This window comes from Thunnus maccoyii, chromosome 11 (assembly GCF_910596095.1).
Source record: "Thunnus maccoyii chromosome 11, fThuMac1.1, whole genome shotgun sequence".
Taxonomy (NCBI): Eukaryota; Metazoa; Chordata; class Actinopteri; order Scombriformes; family Scombridae; genus Thunnus; species Thunnus maccoyii.
In genome coordinates this window covers 2706963-2719014 of record NC_056543.1, presented here as the reverse complement: position 1 = coordinate 2719014, position 12052 = coordinate 2706963, and the positions used below count along the sequence as shown (strand labels likewise).

Below are 12052 nucleotides of genomic sequence, written 5' to 3'. Positions count from 1 at the left end.
GAATGAAATGGATTTCGTTTTCCACCTTATTCAGCTCACAATATTCAGATTCTTTCATCTTCAATCACACCTCTATATCTTCCAGTTTCAATATGTAGTGGAAATATACCATCTTATCTGTGCACGCAGTGAACCCTGACTTTTAGGGAAATTATCCTTAAACGCACAATATGTAATTTCAGCCGCTAGGGGTCTCAATCAAAACAATAACAAAAGACGGAGTGTGATGACGGTGTGAAGTAGCAAGGGATCATGGGAGTTGTTGTCTTTGTCGTTAAATAACCAGCTTCACCGGGTTCGGATTACCCCAGTGTGAATCATTCGGGATGTTTTTACTGGGAGCCGAATTATCTGCAGAGGTCTCCTCCTCTCCAAAAACAAATGTACACTCACATTAAAATCGTTAAAAATACTAATTAAAGCTGTTTCACCTAAAAAATCAATATTTCTCCGACGATGTTTGGTGACCAGCGGACTTCCTGGAGGGGCTGTTAGCTGAGCTGCTGCTAACGTTTGCCCAGTTTATTTCTCTGATAACTTAAGATCCAGACGTCCAATGACTAAAATCCTTCTTCCGGCTAAAAGATATAGTTAAAAACCACCTAAATTTATCATGAAAATGTGGAACAACCACAACGCCGATGTATTATCTTGTATGTGTGTAAGTTACTCTTTGGTAGACGCCATTGTAGCGGACAAACACAGCGCCGCCGTATGCATCTTGTGTGTGTTTACTCTTTGGTAGAGGAGGTATGACGCCATCGACAGGCGACCAAATGAAACGGTCCGTTACTTTGATTAAATTACAGATTTCTCTGAGTTTGAACATTGTTGGAAACATTTGGGATAATGTAAGTACACAACTCAACAACATATATAACATAGGTCTAGTTGTTTTTACACATTTTAATGTGGAATAATTACATATTATACCTTTAACATATTTTTCACATTTATAGTCTTTCTTAAATAAATAATAAGTTTTGGCTTTTGTCAGATTTCTTCTGCTTATGTTTGTGTACGTTTAGCCCAGACCTGGTTAAACCTCCAACCAACACCTCCACATTTACTTTTTGGAAATAACTGTCCACACTCCTCCAGTAAATCAAATATTTCAAATGCCCATTCACCTCCAACAGATAAATCCCAATAAAATATTTCACCAGTGACCCTGGTTGGTAAACCCAGCAGGCATTTCCACAGGCTCACCATGCTGGCCGTCCATCTTACCTCACAGGACTCCCATATCTCAGATTTATGATTTCCCCAAAAGAATAGAACTGCCCTTATTATGGACATGTTCATTTTAAAAAAAAAACCTTTTATAACCCTGTATTCCTGACACATAAATGAAAGAAATCTGGGTGCGTGGAGTTACAAAGAAGTGAAGTTACTAGACCTTTGCAGCCCGCTGGAGGCTGGCAGCTCCATAAATCCAGTTCGGAGGGATTGATTTTGATCATTTTTTAAAAAACAGTTCATCGTGAGTCCGACAATGTTTTAGGAGTGCAACACTAAATCTGTGGAGCCTGTTTCAAGTGAACATTTGAGACCATGGGCACATATACAGTAGCCTCTTTTATTTCTTATAGATATCAGACACCCTGTATTAAAGGTATTAAATAGTCATAAAGTGCTGTACAAATAACGTTTATTATCATTTTTATAAAATGACACAGTGAGCTCTGACTTTCTGTGTAGGATGGTAAATTATTTTGATTCAATTTAAAAACCTGAACTCTGCCCTCCCACAGATCAAGTTTTCTTCTATGGTCAGAAATGCTTTAAAGCATCTGCATGAATGTAATTTTATTTTGACTTTATTCACAGGTCAGGTTGTGGAGTTGGAGTTTAGAAGGCCAGAGACTTGAGAGAAGATTTCATACCAGATACACGAGTAGAGCTGATACAGAGCCTATTACCTGCAGGAAGAAGGCTGTGATCTACATATTCCACACTTACTTCAAGAAATGTGCCCACACATAGACAGACCACATTTGATCTGTAAGGGAAATTCATCTATGAATATGTATAAATGCTTGTGTGAACTTGTGAAAGGTTAAAATGCTTAGTGAGAGTCACAGAAATCATGTTTGTTCCTGTGTGAAAGAGAAAACAAAGAACATCTGTTCTATCGTTTAGTGGCTGGATTTATATTGCAGCTTCAACTTACTTCAAGAAGTACTGGAGTCCCAACTTGTTACTGTCTGGTTTACTTTTCAGTATATGCAGACAAAATCTACAGCAGTGTTGTGTGTCTCTGTTCCATCATAGCTACTCATCATAAAGTCCTCTGATTCTCGTCCATCCTTACAGTTACTCATTACTTACACTGTATTTTGTAGTAACACATACTGGTTAATTAACAACCTTCTGATGCCGTTTAGCCTGTGAACTTCTAGGGATTGTGGGAAATAGTGTTTGTTAAAGACAACTAAAAACATTAATATCAAATTATTTTTAAAAAAACTCTCGTCCTTATCTGAACATATGAAGCAATTCATGAGACAATCTGTTGAGAAAGGTTCTGAGGCTGGATTTTTACTTCATAATGTAGTTACAGAAGTCTTGTTTTGAATGAGGTTTTCTTACTTCTGTAACAGAGCCCAGAAGTTCTGGTTCCACTCGGGTTATCTGTCAACAGCCTGGTCGCCAGAATAAAATATTGGCAGTTTACGTGTCTGCACACCACAGAAACGTTTCAACATGTGAAATACGTATCATATGAACATTTCCAAAATACGCATCAGCTCAACATTTCTATAGTGACGTAGTTCACATGCCCCTAACCCTAACCCCCTAACCCCCTAACCCCTAAACCCTACCCTAACCCCCTAACCCTAACCCCTAACCCCTAACCCTACCATAACCCTAACCCTACCCTAAACCCTAACCCCTAACCCTAATATTGATGTAAATTGACATAGTTCACATGCCCCTAACCCTAACCCTACCCTAAACCCTAACCCCTAACCCTAATATTGATGTAAATTGACATAGTTCACATGCCCCTAACCCTAACCCTAATCCTAACCCTAACCCTAACCCTACCATAACCCTAACCCTAACCCTAACCCTAACCCCCTAACCCTAATATTGACGTTAAGTGATGTAGTTCACACCCTAATCTATATGAGCTGATCTTTTCTATTAGGAGGAGGAGGGGTCAGTGGTTGGTTAGTAAGTCAGCCATCAGAGAGCACGGTTCGAGACCACCTCGAAACCAACGCCTGCTTCCCGTTTCAACTGACAAAACCGTGTGTTTTTAGTGAGACATTGGCCATTTTTATTTCATTTTTATTTTATTTGAACCAAAACCATGATCTTTCCCTAACCCTAACCAAGTGGTCTTTGTGTCTAAACCTAACCAGACCTTAACCACAGCGTTGTCACACCATAAAACATCATTATTCAACGGGTAGAAATGTTGATATGATACATATTACACGTGTTGAAATGTATATATTCTGTGGTTTGCAGAAACGTTCAATGCCAACGTTTTCTTCTGGCGACTGGGTTGCTGTCGAGTACATGGATGCATTATATTGACTTGATACTGGACTCAAAGATGGCGCCTATTCAGCTGAATGTGAATTACTCACCTGGTGAATGAGCCTAAAAAGTTTTCTAGCTTCCAGGTTTTGCAGCTCACTGCACATGCTCAGTAGTGTTCCTCCTGCCTGCCCCGCCGGTGAGTTCATGCTCAGCCTACAGACTTTACAATCGGATGATTTCACAAACTTCAAGGCTTTGGGAAAGTTTTACAAATGTAAAACCTTCATGGATTAAAAATTGATGATACAAAGAGGTGAAGTTATTTGCAGTTGGAGGTGTCCTGACAACAGTTTAACAGAATTTCTCTTGTAATGGTGGGTCTTTGGGGAAAATGCAGGCAGGATGTTTTTTACTGCAATACAACAAGTGGCTACTGAGAACAACTGACAGCAACTGATATAATCCATGTCCAGTTCTCTCAACACATCCATGACTGTCTAGAAAGACGACATAGCTGAGAGGAACTGAGATTTCACTCTCATAATTATAAAATACAAAAAAAATCAAATGCAAAACTCTACAAAACTGCAGAGAAATTAATTTCCAGTGGTGGAAAGTAACTGAGTACATTTACTCAAGTACTGAAGTACAGTTTTGAGGTACTTGTACTTTACTTGAGTATTTCCATGTGATGCTACTTTATGCTTCCACTCCACTACATCTCAGAGGGAAATATTGTACTTTCTACTCCACTACATTTATTTGACAGCTTTAGTTACTTTTCAGATGAAGATTTGACACAATGGATAATATAACAAGCTTTTAAAATACAACACATTGGTAAAGATGAAACCAGTGGTTTCCAACCTTTTTGGCTTTTGACGTCTTACAAAAAGCAGTGTGTAGTCGGGGTCACATTTCACATGTCTATGAGTTGTTAACAGCTCCACCAAATAGTGATTTTTCCCTCTAAACTTCTCACATGCTTTCATTTCAATAAATGTTCAAATGATCCAATATTTCAGCAAAAATCAAAGATTAGAGAAAAAGTCCAGATTTGTGTATCAGAACTTTGTTTTGTTTTTAGTTCTTTGATGCACAAGACACTCAGAAGTCTGAGTTTCTGCGGAGTACTTGAAGGCAGCAGGAGTTTCCTCTGTCCATGGTCCTGAAGTCTGCTGCAGAGGTCTTTACTTCACACAACAGACTGAACAATGTTGCTACACATAAATCATCTCATCTCATATACAATAGATATTGCTACATATTTCCACATCTGCTGTGGCTCAGGGGGGGGGGTAAAGATAATGTTCTACATGTTCTGCCATCGAGTGTAGCTTCATTAAAAGAAAGAATGTGGAGTCTTTAGCAGCAGGTCCTCTAATTCAGCTGAGGTAAACCTGCTCAGTGAAAGTTTTCCAGATAAAAACCTGGAATGATTGGATGAACGCAAGTGATTCTTCAGAGCAGTGAAACATATGAGCTTGGTACCTTTATTGTTGTAATTCTACAGTATTATCACCTAGAGGACTGAGAAGAAGAATAAAGTGGATATGCACATAAAATAAACATCAATTCTGAGACTGCTGAGAGGAAACTTTGGGATATGAGGACACTACTGGTAGAGTGTATATTAAAACATATTTGCATTAAATATTAAATGACATTAAGACTCTTTTAAAAACCCTCTAGTTTATAAAAAAGCTGTACAGGAGGAGAAAAACCCTGCAGGTAAAAGTGACATTTTCACAGTCAGCACTTCTCAGCCGGACAATCCAAGGATGAGTGAAAAGAGAGGACGATATTAAAATATTTAATTAACCTCTGCAAACTTGCACAAACATGAAGCTCCAGGTAACAGCTGGCTGGATGAATAACGCATGTTTACCCTCAGGATGTGACGCTCCATGCCTTAAGGATCTTAAGTGCGCGCTTAACATGCGGCCGGTGTTGCACAGCCGCCAAGTCCAGGCGGTTTAACGAGGACGTTGGTCCTGAATGGAGTGTGACGTGCTGAGCTGTTGACTTAATTAATGGGACACTCATAAAGCACGAGGCGCTGAGACAAAACGCCATCTCCACATTTATCAGAACGAGAATGGATCACTGTCGGCCACAAGATATGCATGCAGAGCTGTGTGGCCAGGAGAAGGCCATCTATCTGTATCACACACACACACACTCACACACACACACACACACACACACACACACACACACACACACACAGGCTCTGTCTGTCTTATTGTCTCTCAGTGGTGGAAGAAGTATTCAGATCCTTTACTGCAGTAAAAGTACCAAAACAGCAATGTAGAAATACTCCATTACAAGTAAAAGCATGAAGAATCCTACTACAGTAAAAGTACATTATTATGAGCTTGATGTAGTTAAAGTATTGCAGTAAAAGTACATAAGTATTATGAGCTTGATGTAGTTAAAGTATTGCAGTAAAAGTACATAAGTATTATGAGCTTGATGTAGTTAAAGTATTGCAGTAAAAGTACATAAGTATTATGAGCTTGATGTAGTTAAAGTATTGCAGTAAAAGTACATAAGTATTATGAGCTTGATGTAGTTAAAGTATTGCAGTAAAAGTAGTGGTTTGGTCCCTCTGACTGATATATTATTATATATGACATCATTAGATTATTAATAGTGAAGCATCAGTGTTAGAGCAGCATGTTACTGTTGTAGCTGCTGGAGGTGGAGCTAGTTTACACTACTTTATATACAGTTAGCTAGTTTAGTCCAGTGGTTCCCAACCTAGGGGTCGGGCCCCTCCAAAGGGTCAGCAGATAAATCTGAGGGGTGGTGAGATGATTAATGGGAGAGGAAAGAAGAAAAAACAAAGTTCTGATACACAAATCTGTTTTCAGTTTTTGGACTTTTTCTCTAATCTTTGATTTTTGCTGAAATATTGGATCATTTGAACATTTATTGAAATGTGAGAAGTGGACGTATTAAATGTAGTAGAGTGGAAGTATAAAGTAGCATCAAATGGAAATACTCTGATAAAGTACAAGTACTGGAATAAATTAGTAACATTAACTCAAACCTACATCCTGCTGTTCAGTAACATTTTTCCTGATCACATGAAAGATTTGGCCTCAGTTCCACAAAATCCCAAACCAGCATAGAAAACATATAATTTATTGAAATTATTGATCATACTGGAATACGAAGACATATAGAAACATTTTTGCAACACTGGATGGACACTGGTTACTTGTGGCCTACAGCCTATATGGGTCCACTCATTTTTATTTCTTTTTGAATAAATATATACATAAGTGCTTATAGACTGCATATATCTTCGTGAGACACACTTTCAAGCAAAAAAAAAAAAAAAAAAAAATAGCATCACGTCACACAGCAATGTCCTCTGTATACAGGGTGGTCATCAAGGCGTGTTCAGTTCAGCTTCAATACAGCCCTGAACAGGTCCATTAATAACCTCAACTCCACAAAATACACAAAGAGAAAACGCAACAACACCTGCACTGCGAATATAGACAGTGAATCCATCATGTGAAGGCGGTTAATCTGTAGCAGAGTCTCTTATTTTTCTCACAACAATGGAGGAAAACAAATCTGGGGCTGTTATTTTTTTGCAGAATTATTAGTTGAATTTGTGATCGTAATAATTTCACTTATTTCCAAAGCTGAACAAACCGTTTCAGGAGGGTCCTTGAACGCGCCATGGTGGAGATAAAGAAAATCAGCAAAGCGTGTGAAGCTGTTGTGGAAATAAGTGGAATCATTTCATCCTTGCGGGTAAAAAAAACCCATAATAATCCATATAATTTAAAAAGAAAAGTTAGGTTTTAAAACTAAATATGAGGCTATAAGTGGCATCTTCCTCTTGTCGGTCTGATTAACTGTGTAGCTTAAATTAAACTGGAGTTTATTTCTGTCATCGCAGTTCTGGGATGGAGTGCTGAGAGTATCCCACATTAGTCCGGGTACAAAAGGAAACCGGAAAACGTGCTGTATTTGTTGTTATTTCCGCCGTGCGCCTTCCCGCCGTCCAGCTTCACATAAATCTCGTCCCCGGAGTCCAGATGCAGGACGACGCTGTTGCTGGCGTAGTCGTAGTTCTGGTCGGCGTCCTGCGCTATGGCGCTGGCTCGGACCTGCAAATGAACAGAGAGCGATTTGACCCAGCAGTATCACCCCTCCACCCCTCCACCCACACCCACATCCACCCTCCCCGCGAACAACCACATGTTTTATTTACAGCAGGACAGACCGAACAATAAACTCCACCTCACCATGAAGCGCGTGTTTCTACATTTACCGACCAAACTGGATAAAAATAAAGAACCAACATCGACACCACAGTGGATGATCTCGAGTGCGTAATTGCTCTCCGCGGCTCTCTCGCGCGTTGGAGAGCTGATCCACGCACGACGGAAGAACCGTAATTCATTTATGTTTAACGCACACAACACACCGGGAGAATATTTACCTGTCCGTTTTTGCACAGGTCTGCCCACATGCTCGTCCCGTCTCCTCCGCGCATCAGCACATGATAGGTGAAGTAGTAAATCCCAGACACTTGGCACGTGAACTTGCCGGTTGTGGGGTCGTAGTGGTTCCCCAGGTTCGTGATAATGTCGTCAAACCTCAACACTTCATATCCCTCGTGAGGGTTTTTCAGACCCACATAAAACGCGATCTTTGACCCGCCAACAGCAGAGCCCGGCTCTCCGCCGGTCTCGGTCCGCGCTGTGCCCAATACTCCGGGGTGCCCCGTCTTTCCTGAACTTCCTCTATCCCCCGGAGGCCCTCTCGGACCGGGTGGGCCCGGTTCGCCTGGCGGACCCCTCGGCCCGGGTTTCCCCGGCCGACCCGGCTCACCTCTAGTCCCTTGAACAAAAGTGGGAGAAGGGATGGCGCTCAGGTCCTGCATGACCTCCAGAGCCGTGGCGCTCGGTTTGGGGTTGTACGGGTCACAGATCATCCGGCAGGTGCCCATCATCTCGTAATGCGCATCGGTCTTGGAAGTTTGGACCAGAAGAGGAATCGCGATGATGAGAGCCAAAACCATGACGATGCCAACCACAGCGGCGACGATTCTCTTCCTCTGGAGAGTCCGAGAAACAAGCGCTAAAAAGTCCGTTTTACTTTGGGACGTAATGGTGGAAGGCGGTGAGAGCGCTAACAGTCCAGCAGAAAGAGAGAGGACCAACAGAGAGCCGCTCAGTCTCAGGATAAAGGGGACAAGAGAGAGAGAAACAAGCGCGTTGTAACCTCCAGCCCGGTTCAGCCTGCAGCGTTTAGTTGACTGTGTCACTCGGCTTCACACAGCTGACAGGGGAAATATTCGTTTTGGCATGGCGGGGACGCGGCGGATCTCCGAGCAGAAAGAGGCTTCCAGCGGTTTTTGTTCGTCTGCAACAAGCGAGAAGAGTCGAGACCGCTGACGTAACGAGTTCAGGGCAAAGCCTGTTGCAATTTGGATTAAGACTGCAACAATAATCATGCCATCTTTATGTATGAATTATAAATCCCTCTGCATAGCTTCAAGGGAATAGGATCAGGAAGCATTACTGACACTTTAGCAGACTGTGAGACATTTCCTCTCTTATCTCATCTCCTTTAGAGAAAATCATCTAAATGCTGGCTGTGTCTTTGAGAGGAGGGGCTGAATAAATTAATTCAGATGGAGCTGTTCAAAAGTACAGTTACTGAACTTTAATTCACATTGAGATTGAGATTGAGATCACTTTCTCAAGACAGACCTGAGAAGAGAGAGCAAACATTCAATAAACAATAAGCCAATCAACAAAGAATCAATACAAACAATTACAAGAGCTTTAAAATCTCCTTATGAGGGATGAAAGAATCTAATTAAATCTAACAGGTGCAGAGTACCTGAAACCAGTTCTGCCCAGATTAGTGCGTATATATGAGATATCTACGCTTAAGTAGTTACTGGGTCATGTTTCTGTGAGACAAGATGTGAATCAGTTTGGAAGCTTTAACAGCTTTATAGGCAAAGATCATGAGACGATTATTTCTTCTTGTTTGTGAGGAACAATTAACATGAGAAGGTGTGTCAGCAATGTTCTTCACTTTAGACCAGCGGAGGAAGAAGTATTCAGATCCTTTACTTAAGTAAAAGTACCAACACAGCAATGTAAAAATACTCCATTACAAGTAAAAGTCCTACATGAAGTAAAAGTACATAAGTATTATGAGCTTGATGTAGTTAAAGTACTGCAGTAAAAGTACATAAGTATTATGAGCTTGATGTAGTTAAAGTATTGCAGTAAAAGTACATAAGTATTATGAGCTTGATGTAGTTAAAGTATTGCAGTAAAAGTAGTGGTTTGGTCCCTCTGACTGATATATTATTATATATGACATCATTAGATTATTAATAGTGAAGCATCAGTGTTAGAGCAGCATGTTACTGTTGTAGCTGCTGGAGGTGGAGCTAGTTTACACTACTTTATATACAGTTAGCTAGTTTAGTCCAGTGGTTCCCAACCTAGGGGTCGGGCCCCTCCAAAGGGTCAGCAGATAAATCTGAGGGGTGGTGAGATGATTAATGGGAGAGGAAAGAAGAAAAAACAAAGTTCTGATACACAAATCTGTTTTCAGTTTTTGGACTTTTTCTCTAATCTTTGATTTTTGGTGAAATATTGGATCATTTGAACATTTATTGAAATGAAAGCATGTGAGAAGTTTAGAGGGAAAAATCACTATTTGGTGGAGCTGTTAACAACTCATAGACATGTGAAATGTGACCCCGACTACACACTGCTTTTGGATTCTGGGTTTTATAAAGCACAGATGAATGATGTCGTCCTGCTGATTACTGCTGATTAGAAAACGCTCTTATGGGTCATTCTGGAGTCAAATGGTCAAACGACCTATTTGGTCATTTAATTTGGAGTACTTGTTGCCCAAATCCCACTTATTTTTTTTTGTACTGTATTTGCTACTTTATTTATCTGTTTTAAACAATGTCGTTTGTTGATTTTGATGACGTGTATATATATGTGGACAGATTTTCTCATTCAGAGGAGGAGGCTGGATGGAGGCTATAACCCAACAGGAGACGCTGTTTCTCTCCTTTTTCCAGCCATCAGTCAGGACAGTTTTTTGAAGCCATGCTGATGAAAGTGGTCTAACTTTAAGGATACAGTAACTTTAACCCACCACATGTTTCTCTAACCTTAACAAAGTGATCATTTTAACCCAAACCATGATCTCTAAACCTAACCAGACCTGAACCACAGCGTCGTCACATCATGAAACATCATTATTGTTTAACAGTGATGTGTGAAGGTTTTCAGCACAGACAGATGATGTCATCCTGCTGATTACTGCTGATTAGAAAACGCTCCTATGTGTCGTTCTGGAGTCACATGATCAAACCACATATTTGGTCGTTCAGTTTGGAGGACATGTTGGAGTTCAGTCAAGTGACGTGAGACAATTTCAAGTATCTTCAACTATCAGTGACGATAGGGTGATATTAGGAAATGCATTTGTCCTTTTCATTTCTTGTTTCCTTTCTATTGTTCGAACATCAGTCTCTCATGTTAAGTTGCCTTATGTACTTTTACTGCAATACTTTAACTACATCAAGCTCATAATCATGAATACAGCAAACCTTTGTGTTCTTACTGTGTTTCCTTAAAGTCCAACTGATAGCAAATCACTTTCTTTTTGTCTGCTACAGCACACGTGTCTGCTCTGTGACTCACATGTCGTGTGTTCTTTGAGAAAGAAATCAGAAGGCCAAAGGGCGCGAGTCTAGAACTCTACATAGATTTGTATTAATATGGCACAGTACTTCATTTCAACTGTATATTTGAATATTTGTATTGAGAAGAAATACAGGATGTATATACTCTCTATACAGTCAGGAAGCATTTTATTAGGAACACCTGTGCATTCCACACCTTCTACATTTTCAGTTTTTGTTGACATTGTCAGAAAGGTGATAATTCTACTTTGTGTTTATTATTGAGGTCGTAGTGGGCGGTGTTGGTGTACTGGAGTGCATTATATTGACAAGTGTTCCCGATATTTTGTCCACCCCATTAACATACCTGAGGGGAGACAATATATTATGATTCTCATGATTCTTCTACATTATGAGTTGTTGAAATTGGAATCAGCATTGCTGCACATATTATTATATATTTATTTATTTAAATACTTGGTTAAAAAAAAAAAGAAGTTATTTTCATACATCACCTGATTTACTCCCTTGCCTCTGGAGGGCGCTGTCACACGAAAGTAAATATATGTCTCTAGGGGAACTTCCTGAGGCGTCTGATTCTGATGGTTTTCGATTAAACTACAGTGGCTAAAATCTGTTTTTACAGCTTGTCTTCAAGAAGAACAAGAAGAAGATCAGATCTCCTTTTCAGGCTGATATTGTTACAGTTCCTGCAGTAGTTTCATACCGGATGGAAGAAAGTCTGGACTCATTTCTTCTTAAATACAAAAAGGAAACTGATACTTCTTGTTGTGCCTTTTGTGAAACCAGCACTGAAACACCTGCATCTGTTCTGGTCTGAAGTTCTCAACGTTA

At 40.2% G+C, this 12052-nt stretch overlaps 1 protein-coding gene across 1 annotated transcript; it reads right to left on the bottom strand.

Annotated features, from left to right (window-relative positions):
• Positions 1–6627: 6627 nt before the first annotated feature.
• c1ql2 (complement component 1, q subcomponent-like 2) lies at positions 6628–8785 on the bottom strand. The gene is made up of 2 exons (XM_042426639.1): positions 7964–8785; positions 6628–7628 (listed from the first exon to the last, which is right to left on the bottom strand). The coding sequence occupies exons 1-2, from the start codon at positions 8543–8545 to the stop codon at positions 7449–7451; spliced, it is 762 nt and encodes a 253-aa protein (XP_042282573.1). The 5' UTR covers positions 8546–8785; the 3' UTR covers positions 6628–7448.
• Positions 8786–12052: the final 3267 nt, after the last annotated feature.

Bases quoted from the DNA above. Each gene is read 5' to 3' on its own strand.
- c1ql2 (XM_042426639.1), bottom strand. From the start codon at position 8,545: ATGGTTTTGGCTCTCATCATCGCGATTCCTCTTCTGGTCCAAACTTCC. The intron at 7,629-7,963 runs GTAAATATTCTC...GTTCATTTGCAG, and splicing joins ACCTGTGCAAAAACGGACAG to GTCCGAGCCAGCGCCATAGC.